A 25,911-nucleotide genomic window follows, 5' to 3' on the forward strand; every position below is an offset into this window, starting at 1 on the left:
GTGTTGGATGAAGATGGTAGGTTTCCAAACAAGTTGGGGCGATATTCGGGTTAAACCCACTACCAGTTGTCTCTCACAAAGGAGAGAACAACCTATGCTCCTCTGGGGCTTAAGTCACTTATCACCACCTGCTGGAGTGGGATCACCCCTCACTTTCAGCCCTGATGACTTGGCTCCTGCTATCTCAACAAAATTCAGCCCAGTATATTTACTATTCAACTGGAACGATACTTTGTAAGACCTAGTTTTGTCTTTAACTGAAGGCTATGTTCCACTGTGTATGTTATTTCTGGTACAGTGGTGACCTGTTTTGAGCTCCATATTAATGAGACCAACCTTCAATAAAATGTGAATCCCAAAAGACTAAGCCTTTTACATGATTAATGGGAAATTGCAATGGACATTGTGTTATTACGTATGTGCTACCTGTGTGCAGAGGCTTTCTGCATTGCAGTCAGAGAAAAGATGAATCTAGCTGATAGCTCTTGAGGCTGCAGTGTCCCATTTTTCCAATGTATAAAGTATGACATGAGGAACCCGGTGAAAAGATAACCTGCCTAAATTTATCCATATTTGAAAAGAGCAACGAAATTGTCCTCTAGGAATCAATCTGTGAGAGTTTACACAGAGTTTGCTGATGCCCTCAATGATTCAGAATCCTTGATTAGCATGAATTTCAAAATAAAGAGCAGCTGTGAGAGGCACCTTTGCAAACTGTGCCTTTACAGATTTTGATGCTAATGGGAAGGAAGAATAGTGAACTAGTTTAAGTTTGAGAAGAATTGCTTTCAAGGTCGTATTCCTCGTCTCCTACTTCAGCACAGCATCTGCATACAAGGCCCAGAATAATACTCCAAATATTCATACCCGCTGGTGAGAGTACGTTTGCAGTAGGTTACCTGGCTGCCACTCTGCAGTATGAGGACGATTACAGTGGAAGGACATTATTGAAAAAAATGAGGATAATGAGAATGCAGCAGGACTTCAACTTTACAACGTTTCTGGGTTGTGGAAATTATTTAGCTGCTGTGTGGAGTTCTGGGGAGCTTCCAATATGTATTTAAAAAGGGTTGGGGAAAGGTGGCATATCTTTTTTACAGCACATTTAATTGAGTCATCTTCAGTGGACCTGGAGACAGGAGGGCACTTGCAATATTCTCTGATTTAGTGCTTTGTGCTTTTGAAGGCACTTGTAACTTTTTGGTTTCATTTAATACTAGGACTTCTGCTTAGCTGAGTCTTTGGCCTTAACTCTTGAGATTGGTAGTGTTACAATTTTGCCTTAAGATGCCTTTTAAGGCTTACAAATGTTTTCTGAAATTTTTTTGTCCCTACTGTACCCTTTTAATTGCTCCTATTGACTTCTTAAGAAATTTCTTTTCCAAATGGTGTCATCCTGGTCCTCATTTGAAAAAATGGATAACTATACACTTACGTGAGGAATAAGAGAATGGTCAAAGAAGGAGTAGGGCCGATCAGGGATAGCATAGGGAACTTGTGTGTGGAGCCTGAGGAGGTAGGGGAAGCCCTAAATGAGTTTTTTGCTTCTGTCTTTACGAAAGAAACGACCTGTGTAGTGAATGAAACCTTTGAAGAGCAGGTGTGCATGCTGGAATGGATAGAGATAGAGGAAGCTGATGTACTGAAAATTTTGTCAAACATTAAGATTGACAAGTCGCCAGGCCCGGATCAGATTTGTCCTCGGCTGCTTTGGGAAGCGAGAAATGCAATTGCTTCGCCACTTGCGAAGATCTTTGCATCCTCGCTCTCCACTGGAGTCGTACCTGAGGACTGGAGAGAGGCAAATGTAATTCCTCTCTTCAAGAAAGGAAATAGGGAAATCCCCGGCAATTATAGACCGGTAAGTCTCACGTCTGTCGTCTGCAAGGTGTTAGAAAGGATTCTGAGGGATAAGATTTATGACCATCTGGAAGAGCATGGCTTGATCAAATACAGTCAACACGGCTTTGTGAGGGGTAGGTCATGCCTTACAAACCTTATCGAGTTTTTTGAGGATGTGACTAGTAAGGTTGATGAGGGTCAAGCTGTGGATGTGGTGTATATGGACTTCAGTAAGGCATTTGATAAGGTTCCCCATGGAAGGCTCATTCAGAAGATCAGGAGGAATGGGATACAGGGGAACTTAGCTGCTTGGATACAGAATTGGCTGGCCAACAGAAGACAGCGAGTGGTAGTAGAAGGAAAATATTCTGCCTGGAAGTCAGTGGTGAGTGGGGTTCCACAGGGCTCTGTCCTTGGGCCTCTACTGTTTGTAATTTTTATTAATGACTTGGACGAGGGAATTGAAGGATGGGTCAGCAAGTTTGCAGACGACACAAAGGTCGGAGGTGTCGTTGACAGTGTAGAGGGCTGTTGTAGGCTGCAGCGGGACATTGACAGGATGCAGAGATGGGCTGAGAGGTGGCAGATGGAGTTCAACCTGGATAAATGCGAGGTGATGCATTTTGGAAGGTCGAATTTGAAAGCTGAGTACAGGATTAAGGATAGGATTCTTGGCAGCGTGGAGGAACAGAGGGATCTTGGTGTGCAGATACATAGATCCCTTAAAATGGCCACCCAAGTGGACAGGGTTGTTAAGAAAGCATATGGTGTTTTGGCTTTCATTAACAGGGGGATTGAGTTTAAGAGTCGTGAGATCTTGTTGCAGCTCTATAAAACTTTGGTTAGACCGCACTTGGAATACTGCGTCCAGTTCTGGGCGCCCTATTATAGGAAAGATGTGGATGCTTTGGAGAGGGTTCAGAGGAGGTTTACCAGGATGCTGCCTGGACTGGAGGGCTTATCTTATGAAGAGAGGTTGACTGAGCTCGGTCTCTTTTCATTGGAGAAAAGGAGGAGGAGAGGGGACCTAATTGAGGTATACAAGATAATGAGAGGCATAGATAGAGTCGATAGCCAGAGACTATTTCCCAGGGCAGAAATGGCTAGCACGAGGGGTCATAGTTTTAAGCTGGTTGGTGGAAAGTATAGAGGGGATGTCAGAGGCAGGTTCTTTACGCAGAGAGTTGTGAGAGCATGGAATGCGTTGCCAGCAGCAGTTGTGGAAGCAAGGTCATTGGGGTCATTTAAGAGACTGCTGGACATGCATATGGTCACAGAAATTTGAGGGTGCATCCATGAGGATCAATGGTCGGCACAACATTGTGGGCTGAAGGGCCTGTTCTGTGCTGTACTGTTCTATGTTCTATGTTCTATGTTCTATGTTCTATGTTCTATACAAATTAGCAGACCAGAAGATTGAGCGATTTTTGCTTGCCATCAGGTCCAAATGTGACACAAACCAAATTAGATCCAAGGTCCAGCTGAAGGTTACTTTTTATCGTTCTATTGAGTTTAAGGGAGGACTATAAATTCCACAATGGAAGGAAATAGTTACATAAAGTTCAGAATATGTTCATTCTCGTGCTATTACCAATTACATTTCGGCCAATTTCAAAGGAGAGTGGGCAAGATGAATCATTTAGACGCCTTAAAGACTGTGTTATGTCAGGCTGACCTTTGATTCACATATTGGCAGGCTATTTTTAATTGTGAACTAAGTCATTACTTCTCACCTCATGCAGCTACATTTACTATGTATATGCCTATTAATGAAGAAGATTTTGCAGGCAAAAAGATCTGGAAAAATATTTTAGAAATGCTGATGGAGTCCGCTTTTTAATGAGTGATTTCAGTGATGCAATATAGCACAGAAAATTTCAGCCTGAGGGACTGACTGCAACAACCGCAGCTAATTGAGTTCTTTATAATTGAAATTGCGACACCTTGGGAAAATGAGGAAAATCTGGAAAATATTATTTGCTGTCAACTTTGTTTTCAGTGCTCACGGTCTCTGAGCTAAACTCAGAAATACTCTTTATTTCCTTTGTCTTGAATGTGCATTAGTAAACTTTTTTAGAACTAAACACTTGAATTCATTCTTGTGGCTGGCTGAATTTGTGTATCTGCCATTCCTTTCTAAAATCATTGGGAATTATTTTATTCTTAGCTAGCCCATTTGAACCTTGTGGATTTTACAATGGGCTTTAGGATCTCAATACTGGGAATGAATGGAGGTCCAAGGCAACATTTGCTGGAAGCGAGACTGATGAAGGTATTATCTGTAGATGGCCTCCTGATTAGCCATACAAAAGCTCATCCTATCTGAGACAAGATAACTTGTCATTGCTAGATAACTAGTATTACTGGGGAAGGCAGATGCTATTGAAGCAAGTCAGGGAAAATGGAGAAGGGCCCTTGCACGTCTGCACATTACTCACATTACAAGAATACAAACTGAATAGATCAATCAGAATGGAGAGGAAATCACTCCAATAAATTAGAGTTATATTCCCAGTTGATGTCATCACTGGACATGTCTGATTTCAGACTGAACTCTACTATTTCGTGTCATAGTTTGATATTGTTTGGTTTTAACAAAGTGGTTTTGTTTTGCTGAAACACAAACACAATGCTGCAGATTTAGTTTTAACAATAATACAGAAGTTTATTACCAAATGGAATGAAGATAAAATGGAATAAATGAAAGTATATACATCTAATAAAAGTTTTAGAAGATTTTAGAACATATAGTAAATTGCAATCCCATTAATCCCAACGGCATTGCTCTAAAATACTCTCACCTGAGAGAATTGCTTTCTTCATCATGTCTATAGGGCTTCGTTTGTTGCAAACCTTGAGAATCTAGTAAACTATTCCTTGAATTTTCATAAAATTCAACTAAGACTTTCTCAGTTTCAAAAGCACCCTTTGTCAAAACACTGGTGATCCAAAACCTTAAAACAAAATTTCTTACATTGAGATAATCTATTCCTAAATAGTTCTGAGCTAGCTCCCTTTCTCAGGAGCAACTATTTTAAATAGCCAGCTTCAGCCAGGATTGTTGCAAAACCACCCAAACTGAAGCCTGACAAGCTTTTTTCAGGTTATGTATATTTTTCCTAATAAAAAGGAGGCTAAAAAACAATCAGCCTCTGACCTTCTAAACTGAAAATCTAATAGATCACTTATTGAAAACTCTCACAAAGTAAACAAATTCTTATTAGCATCCAAGACTATCTCTCTGAAACTTTCTAAAATGAAATCACCGTGGCTACAGAAATGCCAACAGATTAATCATTGAAATCTTGCCTAGACATAGACCAAAGCCCATGCCATGAGAAAATCGAAAATCCAAAATAAATGATAATAAAATATTTATCAATCACACATTGTGGATCTCAATTGGCTTCTATCAATGTTATGGACTTGCATGAACACGTTTTCCTTATGGTTCCTGCAGCATTTGGATTTGATGGTCTCTCACTTGGTGAAAAATATCATTGATGCCTCAAAATTGTCTCTAACTGCATCTTAACTACGATTCCATTGGGTTGCTTCCCAGCTCCACACTAGGAATGTTGTCAGCAACAAAAATAGATTAGCAAGCCATCTTGTTGCTGCTTTTCTTTTGTTTTTCTGATTCCCTTTCCCCATGTTATTGCTAAGCTCAACAATCATGGATCAGGGAAGTTCAATCCAATATACACTGTCACAAAGACTATTTAGCTGATGCTCCTTTTTTTAAAAACTTGTTCTTTTATGAATAGTTTTCAATATTGCTGAAATAATGAGATACGTTGCTAAAGCTTTTCATTGAGCAGTTACCAGAAGAGACACAAGAATACCAAATTCCAAAGATAGCAACAATTTGTCTTGTTTTACAAAAGCTAATTGGTTGGCAAAGCCACTGTGATTAATCAAGCCATTGCCATAGGCATGCACCAGGGAAGTGTTGACCCTTTAGAACTGAGATGAGGAGGAATTTCTTAAGCCAGAGGGTGGTTAATCTGTGGAGCTCATTGCCCCAGAGAGCTGTGGTGGTCAAGTCATTGAGTGTCTTTCAGACAGATATCAATTCTTGGTTTGAAAGGTGGATCAAAGGTTTTGGGGAGCAGGAAGGAGAATGGGGTTGAAAAACATATCAGCCATGGTTTGAATGGCAAGGTAGAGTATTCTGGTTGAATGGACCAATTCTGCTCCAACCTCCTGTGGTCTGCTGGGTAAGAAGGTGGAGTTGAGGCAGAAAACTGGTCATGATTGTATTGAATAGTGGAACAGGCTCAAGTGGGCTATCTTGTCTTTTCCTGCTATATCTCCTATAGTCTTATGTTCAATAAGTCAGGATTACCTAGCTCTGATAAGTTTAAATGCACATTATACAGGTAACAGCACATAAGTTACAAAGGGAGGAATATTAACTGGTATTGGATTTCTGATGGATACGATACCTCAAGGTAATCCCCTGCTTGCTTGAGGCAGAATGAGAGCCAGTCAATTTGAATGGCATTGGCCTCATTTAAACCTCACCTGCTGACTTCTCAACCATTCCAGGTGAGAAGCCTCTAGAAGTGGAGGACAATGACATGGACTAGAGGCTACCTGCTGATTAAAGGTAAGTGCTGAGATCAGCTGCCTGGTCATCTTGCAGTGGTTTAGCGACTGATGAAGGTCAAGGAGCATGCTAGCAACAAGAGAATGTCACACTTAGCTAATGGACGCAGAGAAGCAATTCTCCTGTGCCCAAATGGGAAGCTGAATAAAAAATGATGAATTTGACCTGTTACATTTTTTTTTAGGTTTTAACCCTCATTCCCTCAGAATCATACTGACAAGGAAGTCATGGTTAGTGATTACGTGACAGAGGAAACTCTGTAGCCAGGTTTCAGTGATGGTATTCAGGTCCTGACATGTCTATACAAAAATGGATGGAAAGCAGCTTAAAGTATAAACCTGGCAGCTCCTTGTGGCTCGAGGCAGAATAGCTTATTTGGAATAATATAATTGCCCATCTGTTGTGTTTCAACAGGCAATTGGGGTTAAAATTGACTCAAAGCCTTGGTGGACTGTGTGAAAAATTCATTCTTCAATCTGTTCCATTAGCTCCAATTATATCGTTCACAAGTGGAAAGTTAAGCAAACTTTACCATTAACATCGTAATTCTGACATTACAAGCATTAATTTTTCATCAATATTTTCACTCCCGCTAAATTACAGCTTTTTTTTCTACAGGTTTAGCTGGCAATCCTGCAGATCTTGAAAACAGAAGACAAATTTTTGGTAGAAACTTTATACCTCCAAAAAAGCCAAAAACTTTCTTACAGTTAATCTGGGAAGCACTACAAGATGTGACCCTTATCATCCTAGAACTTGCAGCCATTATATCCTTGGGCCTCTCATTTTATCAACCACCTGGAGAGAGAAGTGAAAGTAAGTGCAGTATTTGACTTTCTGCTCTTGTATGCTGGTTATAAACATGTATCCATATGTGCTATATATGTAGAAACATTTCTAAATGACATTTAATTAGTCACTTTTGTCATTGCAATAACCATACTGAGTTAAGAAAGATGTTTTAAAAAATAACATTTCACTTCACTGGGTTTGTGTTGCAGCATAAATCATGCCAGGATGGAATATGATAATGCTTTTTATTGCAAGAGTTTATCATGACAATTATGGGTGCATAAATTTTGCTAAAATAGTACAATGCGAATTATGCAGGGTGTTTCAAAGTTTTGTTTGTTCCAGACCTGTATTGTGTCGTGCTGAAGGTGAACATTCAGAATGTAATGATGATGACAAGCAGAAAATTGCATGTTACTGTGCTTTTATCAGGTTGTAGCCCCTGCCATATGTCTGCTGTGGAGAAGCTAGGTAGGGATTTTAGATAATTATCACATGTTTCTACTCCCTCCTGGACCTTATTTTTGATCATAAATGTGGTGTGCACTGTGGGCGTACAGATTGGTTGTCTCTTCCTGAGAGATGATGTGACCCCCAGTTGGTGGAGTCTACAGGGGCACATTGTCTGGTTGCAACTCAACTGCATGGCAGTGACCCTGTGGACCAGCTGGTCTTTTCCAATATGTCTTTTCATATGTCTATACATAAATCAATGGTAAAAATCTTAAGCCTTGGTGCATCTTTTACGTATAATTTTCAATATCTGGTGAAGGAAATCAGGACATAAGGACTACATGATTGATAGGTGTTGTGCTTGCAGAAGTTCAACAATGCAATATGGAAACAAGACATTCAAAAAGTTTCTTAAAGGGCCAAAGTAATTTCTGTTTGCAGGCACTGGGAGAATAAATGTTCACAACTAGATCCTTGAGTAGGAGGACTTACCATGGTAGGAGAGAGTCACCAAAGACAAGTCCATTTAACTCTGGTGCAGTTAAGAGGGGTGGCTGAGAGAGCTGTTCAGGTAGTGGCTGTTGGGTGTGCAAACGTCACATAGGAGTAGCTGTAATGGGCACTGGAGCACTTGGACAAGAGTCACCCAAAGACCTAAAGTAATGCTGGGTGGGCCTGCCCTGGTAGCCATCACATCACTCCGGGAAATGGAAAGCCAAATGGGGAGTTGGGGCTGGGCTAGTCAAACAGGAATGAGCAACAGTTACTCTCTGAGCAAGTGCGAGCCATTGGCCCAAACTTGCAGAGGCGCAGGGTGCAGAGCTAGGAGGGAATGAAGGCAGTATTGTCCACACAACAGCTACTGACAACAACTTAACAGTTGAGTCAAACAGCGAACCTGTGTTGCAGAAGGATGCTTCTCACAGGGGGCAGTGCAGTTGTTTTCTCAGGTAAGGGAAACCACCATCCCCATCAGACAAGTTGGCAGCTTCTGCCAGCAGCTGCCAAAGTGACCATGGCGTGGATCCTCTTTGCCCTGTAGGTGTTCCAAAGGGTTGGAGCTGACATCACTAGTGACTTCCTGTTGCAGCATAAGGGAGGTGATGGATATTCTGTTTGAGAGGACATCGATTTATATTGAGTTCACATCCGACAGGGCCATACAAGAATTGAGAGCAGTAGAACTTGCCTTCAGCAGAGGGGGATCCCTCAAGTACAGCACATTGTTGACCGCATCCAAATATGCAACAGTGCACTGACAGAGTGGCTCACTGCAATCATGAGCGAGAAGGAATTTCACCCTCTCAGCGCTCAGCTGGTCGCGACCAGTACAGGCATTTCATGATAGAAACTGTGCGTAGTATCTGATCAGCTGTTGTGAATCTGTAGTCCTTAGACAGTTGTAGGTGCTGCAGCTGCTCATGTCATGAAGAATTCTACTGGGGATAAAGAGGACCCACTGAAGAGAGATAATAAAGTGTGAAGCTGGATGAACACAGCAGGCCAAGCAGCATCTCAGGACCACAAAAGCTGACGTTTCGGGCCTAGACCCTTCATCAGAGAGGGGGATGGGGTGAGGGTTCTGGAATAAATAGGGAGAGAGGGGGAGGTGGACCAAAGATGGAGAGAAAAGAAGATAGGTGGAGAGGAGAGTATAGGTAGGGAGGGGATAGGTCAGTCCAGGGAAGACAAGGAGGCGGGATGAAGTTAGTAGGTAGGAAATGGAGGTGCGGCTTGGGGTGGGAGGAAGGGATGGGTGAGAGGAAGAACAGGTGAGGGAGGCGGAGACAGGCTGGGCTGGTTTTGGGATGCAGTGGGTGGAGGGGAAGAGCTGGGCTGGTTGTGTGATGCAGTGGGGGGAGGGGATGAACTGGGCTGGTTTTCGGATGCGGTGGGGGAAGGGGAGATTTTGAAGCTGGTGAAGTCCACATTGATACCATAGGGCTGCAGGATTCCCAAGCGGAATAGGAGTTGCTGTTCCTGCAACCTTCGGGTGGCATCATTGTGGCACTGCAGGATGTCCATGATGGACATATCATCTAAAGAATGGGAGGGGGAGTTGAAATGGTTCGCGACTGGGAGGTGCAGTTGTTTATTGCGAACTGAGCTCTGCAAAGCGGTCCCCAAGCCTCTGCTTGGTTTCCCCAATGTAGAGGAAGCTACACCGGGTACAATACATACAGTATACCACATTAGCAGATGTGCAGGTGAACCTCTGCTTAATATGGAAAGTCATCTTGGGGCCTGGGATAGGGGTAAGGGAGGAGGTGTGGGGGCAAGTGTAGCACTTCCTGCGGTTGCAGGGGAAGGTGCCAGGTGTGGTGGGGTTGGAGGGCAGTGTGGAGCAAACAAGGGAGTCACGGAGAGATTGGTCTCTCCAAAAAGCAGACAAGGGTGGGGATGGAAAAATGTCTTGGGTGGTGGGGTTGGATTGTAGATGGCGGAAGTGTCGGAGGATGATGCGTTGCCTCTGGAGGTTGGTGGGGTGGTGTGTGAGAACGAGGGGGTCTTCTTTGGGCGGTTGTGGCGGGGGTGGGGTGTGAGGGATGGGTTGCGGGAAATGTGGAGACGCGGTCAAGGGCGTTCTCAACCACTGTGGGGGGAACGTCGCGGTCCTTGAAGAACTTGGACATCTAGCATGTGCAGGAGTGAAATGCCTCATCCTGGGAGCAGATGCGGCAGAGGCGGAGGAATTGGGAATAGGGGATGGAATTTTTGCGGGAGGGTGGGTGGGAGGAGGTGTATTCTAGGTAGCTGTGAAAGCCGGTGGGCTTGAAATGGACATCAGTTACAAGCTGGTTGCCTGAGATGGAGACTGAGAGGTCCAGGAAGGTGAGGGACGTGTTGGAGATGGCCCAGGTGAATTTGAGGTTGGGGTGGAAGGTGTTGGTGAAGTGGATGAACTGTTCAAACTCCTCTGGGGGGCAAGAGGCAGTGCCGATACAGTCATCAATGTAACGGAGGAAGAGGTGGGGTTTGGGGCCTGTGTAGGTGCGGAAGAGGGACTGTTCCACGTAACCTACAAAGAGGCAGGCATAGCTGGGGCCCATGCAGGTGACCATGGCCACCCACTTTGAGAAGTTGCTGACCCAGTGTGTCATCTCTCAACAAAGACAGATGTCCTGAAATCATCTTTGTTCCAATAAAAGCACACCGTCAAGTAGATCATTGCATTATTCAAAAGGTGGTCCCAATGCCATGACACATGAAAGGGTGCCTCCAGTACGTTTGTTGAGAGTGTATTGGATTGTGGTAATCTAGTGTGCTGTCCGCATGGTTAATCAGAGAGCTGTAGACGTAAGTGAAAGTGCATTTCTCAGGAGGAGGAAGAAAAGTGCTGCAGGGTAATCCAGACTTGCAAGGATCTCCAAAGGACTGTCTGAAGTCTCAAAACATCAATGGGAATTAAATAAATGCTTGAGTTGCTCTCATTCAGCCACATTTCCCTTGAGACTCCTTCCTGGAAGCTAAGTGGCTCATGACCTCATGCTTCTGTTGAAGGAAGGTGTAAATTAAGAATGCCGATAAATCACAGAGGCAGTGCCCTCACTATATCCACCTGTAGTAATACTGTTAACAACAGTGCTGTCTCTATCTTTTGGTTTGGGGGTGAACTAAATCCACAGATCAGCAATGCTGCTGGGCAATTGTGCATTGATTGTTCAGGAGGACTGTATGCCTTCAAGCCACTCAACTTATGCGTAGATATTTTTCATTGATCAGTCTGTTCAGACATGTTATGTCACAGCTCCAAAGCAGCTCGGGCTTTAACCCGGACCCTTCTGGGCCAGGGTTCGGTACATTGCTACTATGCCACTGGATCCTCATCTCATGTATACTTGTGACTGTAGATGTGGAGGTCTGTTGTCTGAGAGTAGCTTGCCATTGAGCGAGTCCAGCAAAGGTTCACCAGACTGATTCCCTGGATGGCAGAACTGACATATGAGAAAGGACTGGATCGACTGGACTTGCATTCACTGGAATTTAGAAGAATGAGGCGGTAATCTCATGGAAGCATGTAAAATCCTGATGGGACTGGATAGGCTAGATCCAGGAAGATTTTACCTGGTGTTGGGGAAATCCAAAACTAGGGGCACAGTCTAAGAATAAGGAGTAAGCCATTTAGAACTGATATAAGGAAGAATTTCTTCACTCAGAGTTGTGAATCTGTGGAATTCTCTCCAACAGTAAGCTGTTCTGGCCAGTTCATTAAATATATTCAGGAGGGAGCTTGGTGTGGCCCTTGTGGAGTCAGGGATCAAGGGTGTAGGGAGGGGGTGTGAATGAGATACTGAGATTGCATGATCAGTGTGATCATATTGAATGGTGGTGTAGGCTCGAAGGGTCAAATGGCCTACTCCTGTACTTATTTTCTATGTTTCTATGTTTATGTTTCTATGTACCACTGCAACCTCCCACAGCGACATCTTGGAACCTGCGTGCCTTGTCTCTCAGCCAGCCTAAAATTTCCCGCTGTGTTAACCAGCACATTCTACACTTTCATTGGAAGAGAGTCTTCTAGGTTAGATGTGCTGTTTCATGAAAATTTGTTCCTCATCAGCACTTGAATTCCAACCTACAGGTATCCATTTTAGTATCTCCAGGCAAGTTTAAATCACAGAAGAAACTAATTAGCCCCCATTTTTTGGGTTAAAACCTGACTTTTAAGTGTCTACAGTTTCAAAGCATAGCACCCACTCAAAAACTTTTCTTACCGCTTCCCAAAATAATCACCATACCTTTGCAGCATAGAGCATTTAAGCAGTTAAATATAAACCCTAGCTGCATATTTTCTTTTGTTGTTTTGAGCAATATGATGGATCTAGCTGATATTGCTCTCCAATACAATCTAAGTGCCTGGTGATGATGTTTAAGGATTACCACTTTGTACAATGAATGTTGCTGTGATATTTGTGGTAGGTTCTCTCAGCTGTAAATTACAATCTAGATTGGGCTATAATTTGACAGCATGGCATAAAATCTGAAACATTAAATCTCATCTTTTGGAAGCTGTCATTTGCAGTTTCCTCACAGGTATATCATCATTCTCTGTAGTATCTATGCTCCATCAAAATGGAGATTTGTTTGTGATGCAACTTGGCCTTTTTATTAAAAAATAAGACAGTTCCAGAAGACACATTGAATTTATTTGCTTTGAGCACAATGTATGATCCTGAGTATAGGACATCAAGTGCATGATTTGCAAGATTTTACTAAAATTTTAATTGGCAAGCCTGTTATGTGGATTTTTATTCAATTTGTCACATTTTGCATTAAGCTGTGTTCCAAGGGCAATTAATCAAATTTAATAAAATTGGAAAACTTTCACGGACGATTGAGGAATTTGAACAATAATTTTTTTGTCGTGGTCTATGTCTGTATTAACCTACAATCAGTAGAAGTTATTGTGGTTTATTACGTAAAATTTAAACCTACATTTTAAATCATTTTTACAGTTCCTGTGATTCTGACAATAATTACTGGGTTATTTTAATGCAGTAATATGCTTTCCTTAAGTAACTTGAGTAACATACTCAGTGAAAAGACAAAGCGGTGGTGACCCACCATATCAAATCTCCAAGCCCCCTTCATAGCTCCAGGATTCCTTCGGGAATTTGCCTGATGAACCAGTGCATCTGTGGACACAGGCCCAGGATTAAGTTTCTTTGCCAATGGGGCACTCAAGTACAAAAATACTGCAGTCGGTTGTTGATGGGTTCCTCTTCAGACCAGGTAGCTTAGGATGCTCAAAAACACCTTCGCATGTCCTTTGGAAACGGATACTTTTTGGGAATAGTGCATTAATCATCTAGTTGGAAAATCTCATGAAGGTTCAGAATCTACAGCACTTTAGTAATAAACAATGCTCTCTCAACGGTCCATTAATGCCTAAAATATTTAAAATGTTTTCTAACTTGACTTGCTATTTTTAAAAAAGATAGACTTCGGTTTCCTTTTGTCCAGCTGAAGAGGCCTGAAGTGAGGGATCTACCTTTCAGGGTCTGACCCTTTTAACTTTGTGTGTTCATTACCACTTTAGAACATGTTTTAATTGTTGGATTTCTGTTGGTAATTTTATTCTTTGATGTTTTTGAGGTTTCTTTAGTCAGTAATGCCAAGAGCAATTGAACAATTTATGCACTCACTTCCCTTACTGGGAAAAGCGCTGGTAGTAGTTAAACTACATGATTCAGTTGGTAGCACGATTACCCCTCAGTAGAAAGCTTATGAGTCGAAAGCCACTCCAGTAACTTAAGCACAACATCCAGGCTGATGGTCCAGTGCAGTATTATTGGAGATGCTGTCTTATGGATGAGATGAGAACGTGAGACCCTGTATTAGACACACATGAAGTAACTTGTATTGTGAAGACTCCTCCACCGTGTCCTTCAGTACTAATCCCTCAATCAACACAACTAAATCAGATTATCAGGTCATCATTGCTTTGTTGTTTGTGAGAGTTTGCTGAGTTAAATTGGCTGCTATGTATCCCATATTACAGCCATGACTGCACCTTGGAAATACTTCCTCAATGTTGTGAAAGGCACTATATAAATAGAAATGTTTTTCTCTTATTGGTCCTTCGCAATTTTTACTGTGCCATACCCTTTGGCGCTTGTTTCCTGTTTAATTGTGTCTGTACCACTGATTTCTTTTAAAGCTATTTCCATCTTGGGAGTGTTTGTTCAGGGAATTCAAATTGCCTGTAGTTTTAGTACCATTTCGTGGCATCCTACTGGGCATTCTAACTGCTGGTTCATTTGGGATTAGATGCAACTGTGGTGACATGTAAGGCAAGTGTACTTACACCTAATGTGCTTGGGATGGAGTCACATTTATGCCATCACTGAGATAAAAATTGATTTTGATTTATTATTGTCACGTGCACCGAGGTAAAGTGAAGAGTGTTGCCTTATTTGCTTTACAGGCAGATCGTACTTTACAAGATACAATGTTACAGTTGCTGAGAAGATGCAGAGAGATATCAGCATTAACATTTAAGAGATCTATTCAAAGTTTGATTACAGCAGGGATAAGACTGTTCTTGAATCTCTTTTATACATGTTTTCAAACATTTATATCTTCTGCCTGACAGAGGTGGAAGAGAGTGTAATCGGGTGGGAAGAGTCTTTGATTATGTTGTTTGCTTTCCTGATGTAGCGGGAAATATAGATGGATTCTGGTTTGCTTGATGAACTGGCCTGAGTATGTAGCCTTGTGGGGCACCGGGGATAGAGAATTATCATGGAGGAAATGTTGCTGCCTATTCTTTTTGACTGCTGTCTATTGGTCAGGAAGTCGTGTCCAGTTACAGAGGGGGAAACAGAGACCCATGTCCAGGAGTTTGGAGATGAGTTGGTTCAGAATTATGGTGTTGAAGGTGGTCCTGTAGTCAATTAGTAGGAGCCTGATGTAGGGATCCTTGTTTTCCAGATATTGAGCCAAGGAGATGCGTCTGCTGTGGATCTGTTGTGCTGGAAGGGAAATTGTAAAAGATCAAGGCAATCTTGGAGGCTGATTTTGATGTCAGCTATGACCAACCTCTTGAAACACTCCATACTATGGAGGTCAGAGGCACTGAGCGGTAGTCACTGAGGCCCACTGAATGATTTTCCTTTGGCACTGGGATGATGGTGGTCTTCTTAAATCAGGTAGAGATTTCAGATCGTAGTCAGGAGAGGCTGAAGATGTCTGTGAATGCTACCACTAGCTGGTCTGCACAAACAATGAATGTACTGCCAGAACCCCCATGCGAGCCAGTCATTTTTCCATGGGTTCACTCTTGAGAAGGCTGATTTAACATTTGTGGTGGTGACCGACAGTACAGGTGCAGCTGAGGCTGTTAGGATAGATGACATTATTTCACTGCCCTTCTGTTCAAAGAGAATGTGGAATACATAGAGCTCATTGGGTAGGGATGCACTGTTGCCTGTGATTCTGTTTGACTTTGCTTTGTAGCCCATTATGTTGTGTAAGCTTTGCCACAACTGATGGGTGACCATGTGGCTAGCCTGGGACTCGAGCTTAGCTTTGGCATTTCCTGTTGGTTGTACCTGGATTTCCTGTAGGGCAGGGTCACCTGACTTGAATGACTCAGACCTGGACTTCAGGAGGGAGTTGAACTCCTCATTCATTCATGGTTTCTCGTTGGGGAAAATTTGGATTAACTTCTTTGGCATGTGGTCACGTACACACTAATGAATAAAAACCAAAAGACCTGCAGTTGCTGTAAATTAGGAACAAAAACAGATGTTGCTGTAAAAGCTCAGCAGGTCTGAATCAATTGTTCCTCAGAACAGTTCTGAGGAAGGGTCACCGCACCGAAATGATAACTCTGATATTTTTCTTCACAGATGCTGCCAGACCTGCTGAGCCTTTCTAGCAATTTCTGTTTTTGTACATGCTAATGAAGCCTGTGATGGCAGTAGCATACTCATTTAGGTTGGCCATTGAGTTCTTGAATGGCGACCAGTCCACCGACCCTCTGAAGGTCAAAGTGATCATAGCTATCAGGAAACCATAAAGTAAAGCATTACCGACCTGTGCCGTGAAAACTTGAAACAATTTCAAGGACAGAGGCCATAATCAGTGGCTCCTTCCAAGCAACAGCAGGAGGTATTTGTCAACTCTCTCAAACCACAGGGTTAATGCAGATGACAGATGCATTGCTTGGCTGGGCCATAGATTTCATTCAGTATTCCATGGGAAGCAGCCAACAACATGAACAAGCCCTGCAATTTTACTGTCTAGCTGGATTCCAGGACGTTAGTGATACAGTACTCAGGACAATATGGGCTCTCCCCATATTGCTACCCATTTCACAAAGAGATTCTCTCAGTGAAAATACAAGTTTGTCAACATATCATTGATAGAGGATCAAAAGACCAGAAGATATGGGAGCAGAATTTGTCCAGTTTGCTTATTTGATCATGGCTGATCTGTTTCTCGAGCCCATTCTTTTGCTTTCTGCCTATAGCCCTTGATTGCCTTACTAGTTAAGAATCTATCTATCTCTGTCTTAAATACACTCAATTACATGGCCTCCACAGCTTTCATTGAACATTGGATTTCACAGATTCATCACCCTATGACTGAAGAAATTCCTCCTCATCTCAGTTGTAAGGGGTTGTCTCTTCATCCTGAGGCTGTGCCCTTGGTCCTCCTACTCGAGCAATCTACTCTATCCAGGCCTGTTTGTATTCTGTAAGATTTCCCCTTATCCTTCTAAGCTCCATTTGAATATAGACTCACAGCACTCAACCACTCCTATGACAAGCCCTTCATTCCTATGATCATAAGTGTGAATCTCCTCTGGACTCCCTGCAATGCCAGCATGTCTTTCCTGAAATTGAGGGCCCGAAATGCTTACAATTTTCATGATGCAGTCTTACCAGATCCTTAAACAGCCTCAGCTGTACATCTCTGCTGTTGCAATCGAGCCCCCTCAAAATGAATGCTAACATTGCATTTGCCTTCCTAACGATCAACTGAACCTGCATATTAACCTTAAGAGAATCCTGAACCAGGACTCCTAAGTCCCTCTGTGGCATTAGATTTCAGGAGCTTTGCTTCATGTAGAAAATAGTTTATATCTCTATTCTTCTGACCAAACTGTCTCACCTGACAGTTTCCTGCATTGTATTCCATCTGCCACTTTTATGCTCACTCCCCTAGCCTGTTAAAGTCCTTTTGCAGCCTCCCCACTTCCTTATCACTATCTGTCCCTCCGTATACCTTTGTTTCATCTGCAAACATAGCAACTATGCCCTCGATTCTTTTTCCAGATTATTAATTTATGTCATGAACAGTTGTTGTCCCAATATTGATCCCTTCAGAACACCACTCATCACATTTATCATCCCGAAAAAGATCCCTTTATTCCCACTGTGCCTTCCACCAGTCAGCCAATCATCTATCCATGCTTGTACCTTACTGCTAACACCATGGGCAATTACCTTATTTAGTAGTCTTCTGTGCAGCACTTTGTCAAAAACATTCTGGAAATCCAAATCAATCATGTCCATGGGCTCACCTTTATATAAGTTGCACACTATCGCCTCAAAGAATTCAAACAGATTTGGCAGACATGACCTCCCCTTGACGAAGCCACGCTGACTTGGCTTCATTTGCCATGCATTTCCAAGTATTCCACAATCTCATCCTGAACAATAGACTCAAAAATCTTTCCAGCGACCTATAATTTCCAATCTTCTGCCTCCCTCCCTTCTTAAACCGGAGTGACACAATAGCAACTTTCCAATCCTCTGGGACTTTCCCTGACTCCAGTGATTCCAGAAAAATCACCACCAATGCTTCCATAATCTCTTCCGCTATCTCCTTCAGAATCCTGGGGAATTTATCCACCTTCAGACTTTTCAGCCAGGGATGTGGTAATAATCTAATCAATATTATCATTCTTATTTCAAAAGTAGTTTATTATTAATTTAGGGAGATGAAGTTATAGCACATCATCAAGGCTGACATCTTTCTGGATACTCAAAGTATTATGTTTGAATAAAACAAAAAGATCATGCTGGAAATGTTCAGCATGGGAGGCAGCATCAGTATAGAGAAATGAACTGTAACATTGTTCCAATATTGATAGGGTGGCATGAAGTTGGGATGCAAAACATTCATCAGACAGAGACAGGCCATTCAGCTCAATGTGTCCAGGTCAGTGTTTACATTCCACACAATCTTCCTTCCTTCAATCTTCCTGTAAATTCATTTCTAACCTTCCACCTCGTGTCCTTAACGGCCCCTTAACTGCTATGATTCTGCTGTTTGTTAGAAATTGCTAATGTATTTATTAACTCTATCTTATAGGTAGGACCTTTTGGTTTTTGAATTTGTTAATAAGTGAAACCATCTTCCCCACATCTACCATGTCAAAAATGGTCATAACCTTGAAGATCTCGGTCAGGCCATTGAGTCTTCTTCAGGGAGAAGACTCATATTGGTCACTTGAAATGGATGCCCTGGTTCTATGCTGTATATTTTATATTCTAAATAATTCTATTTAAGAGCAAATTAACATAGTTGAGTGATTCAGACTAGACTTTAGTGGCTGAGTCACCCTGTTGATTTTAATGCTCACTGAATTTTTGCCCATTGGCTGGGGTTAAAATTACTCCATATAATCTTGCTTGATTTTTTTTCCTTCATTCTAGATCTGGGGTTTAAATGTAACTAAGTACGAGCACAATAAGTTGTTGCTAGGTCATGGTTACTGAAACTTAATGTTAAACTTGTGTCTTATTTTACCCTACTCATTCATATCAGTAAATGTAATCAATTGTGTAGAGTCAATTTCAGTGAGGTGGGAATGAATAGAACTTAGGAGGAATTTCTTTTCTAACAGATTCACTAATCTTTGGAATGCTTTATCCGAACAGCAGTGAGGACTGAATTATTGAAAGCATTCAAGGCTGAGAGAGAGTTGTTTATCCACTCTTGACGCCTTTGCCAGTCAAGTAGCTATCTATCTCTGTCTTCAATACACTCAATGACTTGATCTCCACAGCCCTCTGCAGCGATGAATTGCACAGAGTTACCATCTTCTGGCTGAAGAAATTCCTCATCATTTCAGCTCGGCGGGGCTGGCAAGAAAATGGAGTTGAGGCCATAATTAGATTGGCCATGGATTTCTTGAATCATGAATCAGGCTCAATGCAGAGGCTGCCTTTCAGCTTACTTTTCTGGTAAGGTAGATGTCAAGGATCTTGAGTACTATTTGACGAACAGGTGACGGGTGGTGTTTCAACAAATTTCAATCCCTCAATCACAATTGTCATCAAAAATGCAATTCATTCTGTTGCAGCTTGATAGTAGGTTGCAGTGTTTGCCTCCCTAAAGGTTGCTGCGCTTTATACTAATGAGTTATCTGTGATGTGATTTGGGATTTTCTTAACAGATGTCAAAACGCTAGATACAAGGTTTTTGTATCTTAAAGTTTAGATGAGATAAATTAGGCACCAACAGTAAATGAGGAAGGAATGATTTTGGAAGCATGAAAAGCAAATGCTGATTGCTATTAATTGGACCCGTATAGGAATTACAACACACAATAAAAATGATGGTTCTGCCTCCAGCATTTTAGCATTTTGCTCTCTTGGTGTACCAATAGTGAAATTGTTTACTGTTCATGGCAATCAGTTTCTCTCCATTAGTCTACAACAGACTTGGAGATGAAACAAGGAAAACCCCCAGCGGTGGATTGCTTTGGGAAACAAAGATGGTTGTTTTTCCCAAGCATGCTCCACTCACCATATGCCATGTCTCAAATTATTCATACTGTATCCCAAAAATATTATTTGCGTGAAAGAAATCTGTTTCATTTGCATTTGAATGAATAAACACTTTAACCAGGTCCTGAGGGAGCCCATTTCATACATTTACCATGCACTCACTGGAATGATGGTTCCACAGATTAGCTTTGAATTAACCTTCCTTTTAGAAGCACAGGCTGTTCATGGTTCTACTGTTTTGGACAGTGCAAATGTTTGGCACAATCCATTTACAAGTTAACTTTAAAACGCCAGAAATAGCAAACACAATGTCTCTTAAATTTCTTTTAACATCAGAACATGCTTAATTTATGCATGATCTTCATCTTAATCTCTATTTAATAGCAGCAGTATTCTTTTTGGTGCTGTAATAACCAGAAATTTGCAGAGACCTCTTAATGCAGATGCCATTTCTGCTAAATGTTGAGCTTTCATGAGGCTCCAACACCAGATTCATTTGATTGAATACAACTGACCATTGCTGTGATTGCTTGAGGACCCCATATCTCTATTTGTCATAGTGTTATGACAACGTGTTGGAATCCCAAAATATAGAGGACGTTTTTAGCTCTTAATTCCAAAATCTTCTTTTTTAAAGAGAGTAGTACTGCAGAGACAAAATGACCATAACTGTAAATTCTGCAATGTGACGAAGATTCTGCATGAGATGAAATGTAACACATGGAAATGCCAAAGAAAGTTTAAACAGTCTGGACTGTGATCTCCTGCGACTACAATGATAACAAAGGCTTTATACAAGGCCAGAACTTCAACTGTTTAGGAGTGTTCTAGAGAACTGAAAAGCTTTGTGTGTACTGGCTTCATTTTAGCATTAGTGTGCTGTGAAAGTCACATCTGTGTTGCAGGTAAAGTCTTCGTCTCACTCTCGTGCTGGAAGTCAGCCAGCTAGCAGCCAAACAAAAGGAAAATAGGACAACAGAAGGCCTCTCTGTCACTCTGAATGCAAGAGTTTGATCTTGGTCAAAAGGAATCAGATTATGGAATCTTTACCAATCTGCAAAACCAAGGATCATTAAACAGACTTTTCAACTACCAACGTTGTCCCTGCAGCTAACCTCCACTGTAGCTGCCATAACACATTCAACTTTCTACTCCTCATGAATAATTCCAAGACCGATTCATATTTCTGCTTTTTAACAGTTGTTTTGGACTTAACCCTATTTCTAATATGTGTTTATATGCATTGTTAGTGATTCTACTCGTGTGCAGTAATTGATAAACATGCTCCCTCTGTCATTCAAGAAGCCTTGTTAAATTGGCACATTTTAAAGGATAAGTTCATTTAGCTTTGGGAGAAAGGTATCTACACGGTGTGTGAACTTTAGATGAACCTTGTTACAACCAACTGAACAGGTGGGTGAATAAGGTTTGGGAGCCAGTTCATCCCCATTCAGTGGGAGCTTGACAGTTTGGGGTATCCTGCCTGGCATCTTAGCAAAGTGGGTAGTTTTGCATAGGATCTAGACCTAACAGTCCACGTTATTCACTTTCATTTAAATTATAGGCCTTTTCAGAATCCCGTATTGTCCCAAATACAGTACTTTATACTTTTTTATTTATTTGAATATTGTTTCCACCTCGCTGTCTGAAGCTTATCTGATTCAGCTTTGGAGCCAGTCACCTTCATTAGCATTGTATGATTGGCAAATTTTACACTATGGAACTATCTCCTAATTAGTGATTATTTAGGAAAACGTTGACCAGAAGTGTTTTCTAAACAGACTGCTGCGGCCCTCGTGTGACCCTCTCTCAGACTGATGACAATCAGTGTACCACCACCCTCTAGGTTGTCTCCATTAACAGATAAATTACAAAACACTTGGATTGATTTCACCTTTCCTAATTTTCTAGCCTCTTTAGAGCCTAAGAACTTACGTGAATTCAAGTCCAGCATATCCATTAAACGCCTGGGTCAATGGTGCTAATAGTGAATGTAGTTACGCAGGCAGTTAGTGTTAACTGGTTAATGAGCTCCCTGTATTGATATAAAGGAGGAATATGTAGGACTGCTTTGTGGACAGAGCTCTAAGATTGAGTTAATAATAAAATGAAAATGCCTTTTGCATCAGTCTTCACTAGAGACGGTACAAATAACATGCAGGAAAAGTGGTACTGAGTAAATTTTTGGAGCTGTGGGCTGAGAATTCCTGGGTCCTGATGGACTCCATCCGAGGGTCTTTAAAGAAATGATTAGTGAAGATAGTTGATGTATTGATTTTAATTTTCCAAAGCTCCCTTGATTAGGGGATTGTAAGACAGAGAATGTTACTTTGTTCAAAAAGGGAGGGGTACAGAAAACCGGCCATTTAGCTTAACATCACAGGGAAAATGTTAGAATCTATTGTTTAAAAAGTTATAACAGGCCTTTTGAATGAGTTCAATGTAATCCGGCACAGTCAACAAGGTTTTATGAAAGAGAATCATGTCTAACCAAACTTTGGAGTTGTTTGAGGATGCGGCATGGGCTGCAGATAAAGATGAATCAGTAGATATATTTAATTGAGATTTCCAGAAGGCATTTGTTAAGGTGCTGCATTAAAGATTATTGTGGAAAATAACAGCCCACAGTGTATGGGATGACATAGTGGCATGGAAAAAAGGATTGGCTAGCTAACAAGAAGCGCAGTACAGGTGTAAATGGATTTTTGTTTTAGTTTGGCAAGATGTAACAAATGATATGCTAAGGGATCAGTGCTGGGACCTCAATTGTTCATAATTTATACAAACGATTTGGACGAAGGGATGAAAGATGTGGAAGTTGAATTGACTGGTGACGCCAAAATAGATATGAAAGAAAGATGTGAAGAGGACACAAGAAGATTACAAAATGGTATAGATAGATTAAGTGGGTGAACAAAGATGTGATGAATGGTGTACAAATTAGAGAAAAATATGAAATCATCTGTTTTAGCAAGAAGTTAAAAAGAAGCATTACCTAAACAGAGAAAGATTGCAGAGCTTGGAGATGCAAAAGTATCTAGGTGTCCTTGTCCATGAATTGTGAAAGGTTAGAATGCAGGCACAGTAAGTAATTAGGAAAGTGAATAGAATGTGATCATTTACCATGAAGAGAATTGTTTACAAAAGGAGGGAGGTGGCCAATGTTTCAATTATACAGGGACATGGCGAGGCCACTTCTGGAGTACTGCACACGGTATTATTCACTTTATTTAAAGAATGATGTAAATGAGTTGGTTTACTAGACTGTTAGATAACAAAGTGTGGAGCTAGATGAACACATCAGGCCAAGCAGCATCTCAGGAGCACAAAGGCTGACGTTTCAGGCCTAGAGCCGCCTTCAGAGAGGGGGATGGGGAGAGGGAACTAGAATAAATAGGGAGGGAGGGGGAGGCGGACCGAAGTGGAAGAAAAGAAGATAGGTAGAGAGGAGAGTATAGGTGAGGAGGTAGGGAGGGGATAGGTCAGCCCAGGGAAGATGGACTGGTCAAGGAGGTGGGATGAGGTGGTAGGTAGGAAATGGAGGTGCGGCTTGAGGTGGGAGGAAGGGATGGGTGAGAGGAAGAACAGGCTACGGAAGCAGAGACAGGCTGGGCTGGTTTTGGGATGCAGTGGGGGGAGGGGATGAGCTGGGCTGGTTTTGGGATGCAGTGGGGGGAGGGGAGGTTTTGAAGCTTGTGAAGTCCACATTGATACCATTGGGCTGCAATGTTCAATTCTCAATAAAAGCTGATGCAATACAGTCAATCTCACAAGTGTTGATTTTATGTAGTACGTCACCTAATGCTTTTGCGAATCCAGATATCCAGTAGTTGTCCTGATTTGCAACCTCAAAAAACTCAAATGGATTTGTCAAACACAATTTCCCATTGATGCTGCTTGATCATCTTCTGGATTTTTAAAGTAGATTTGAGCATTTTCCGACAACTAATGGAAAACAAACTGGTCTATATTTCTCTGTTCTATCTTCCTCCCTGATTTTCCTTGAACAGTTGGCTTACCTTTGCTACCTTCCAATCTGCAGTGACCATGCGAAAATCTAGAATTCTGGAAGATCAAAAACAAAGCATTATTATTTTTGAAGTCACTTGTTTTACAACAACTGAAAGTAGGTCATTAGGCCTAGTTGATTTGTTGGTTGTTTTAGTCAAATTGATTTTTCCAATACTATTTATTTAATAATATTAATTTCTCTGTTTTTCATTCGCAATAGTTACTGGTTTATATTTCTGTTTCTTTTGTGCATGAATAGAGATAATGTATATGTTGAATGCCTTTGCTTATCCCTTGGTACAGTGTCTGCCATCTTTGCAAGTAATAAACCCATATTTACTTATTTTCACTAATCTGTTCATTTTTACATTACTGTAGAAGCGTTCAAAATCTGTTTGATGTCTCTTGTTTGTTTACTTTCAGATTCTATTTGTATGTATCAATTTCTTCATCTTCTTTTGCTGAATTCGATTTTCCAAATACTCAGACTTACCATTTTTGGCGTCATTATAAGTCTACACCTATTATCTAATTCTATCTTTAATTTCACCCGTTAGCCATGGTACTTTTTGCACAGGGCTTTTATTGCTCAAGGAATGTGTATTTATCACAAATGATTAATTACTTCTTTAAATGTTGTAATTACTTATCTTTAGATTAGATTAGATTAGATTACCTTCAGTGTGGAAACAGGCCCTTTGGCCCAACAAGTCCACACCGCCCCTTGAAGCATCCCACCCAAACCCATCCCCATATAACCCACACACCCCTGAACACTGCAGGCAATTTAGCATGGACAATCCACCTAGTCTGCACATCCTTGGACTGTGGGAGGAAACCAGAGCACCAGAAGGAAACCCACGCAGACACTGGGAGAATGTGTAAACTCCACACAGACAGTCGCCCAAGGCTGAAATCAAACCCAGGTCCCTGGCACTGTGAGGCTGCAGTGCTAACCACTGAGCCACCGTGCCGCCCAATCATTTTTTTTTTAAACCTATCTTCTTGATCTAAAGTAACCAACTCATTCCTTGTGCCTACAGAGGACTTTTTTTTCCTGACTCGGTTAAGCACGAATGTAGGAATGTAGAAGCTTAAAAGTAGCAACTTAGCCCTTGTTGTTCCTGAATTCGACGCACATCAATTCTTCACCCTTGTATTGTACGCTAATGTGTTTCTTAATACTGGCATTTCACATCTTTCGTTTTTGGGGCTAGCTCTTCACCATGTTTCCATTTTTGGTATGAGTCACAAAACCTGGACTGTTCACTTCCCAAACTCAGTCACTCTGCAACTGTGCTTCTCTAACAGTCATGAAATAAAAACCAAATTATTTCCATCGGTGACTAATTCAAATATTTTCCTGCAAATGCTTTATATACAGAGTATTTAACAGTATTCTACTCTTTTTCTGTTTTCACCTTAGACACTAATGCCTTTTTTCCTTTGTTAAGCTTTCTTCCTGACCCATACTATTTATCTTTACAGAAATTGCTACTTTGCACAGCAGCCTTGACATTTTCTTTTCCCTGCTCCCTCCCACCAACCATAGCCTTGGTTTGTTTCAAGCCATTGTCTATTCAAGTTACTTAATTCTCCAGTTATTGGACACAGCCTGGTTCAAGTTCAGCCCAATTCCACAGAACAGCAGTCTGTTTCCTGAGTAATGCTGCCAAAGACTCACGGACCATTTTCCACATAACACTCTTACAGCCGAGCATTAGAACCTCTAAATTGATGTATGCAAATTTCCATGGACTCAAGTGACAATTCAGGCATTGTTATATGTGAGGTTCTGTTTTGATTTTGATCCTACCTTCTCAAAATCTTTCAATGGTACCTTTGTTTTTTAGTTTTTACGATAGTGTTGATTTTTACATGGATTATTGAGTCATAGAGATGTACAGCATAGAAGGCTTTTAGGCCAACTCATCCACACTGACCAGATATCCT

General features: G+C 41.4%; 1 protein-coding gene across 26 annotated transcripts in view; it reads left to right on the top strand.

The window, feature by feature from the left end:
• Positions 1-25,911, top strand: part of atp2b2 (ATPase plasma membrane Ca2+ transporting 2) — a 793,123-nt gene that overhangs the window by 482,891 nt on the left and 284,321 nt on the right. For all 26 annotated transcript variants that reach the window (XM_048547367.2, XM_059649827.1, XM_048547364.2 and 23 more), the window contains one exon: positions 7,073-7,270. In XM_048547367.2, coding sequence (XP_048403324.1) covers positions 7,073-7,270 — 198 coding nt within the window. The remainder of the gene's footprint in view (positions 1-7,072; positions 7,271-25,911) is intronic.

The sequence above is a fragment of the Stegostoma tigrinum genome, chromosome 11 (assembly GCF_030684315.1).
Source record: "Stegostoma tigrinum isolate sSteTig4 chromosome 11, sSteTig4.hap1, whole genome shotgun sequence".
NCBI lineage: Eukaryota > Metazoa > Chordata > Chondrichthyes > Orectolobiformes > Stegostomatidae > Stegostoma > Stegostoma tigrinum.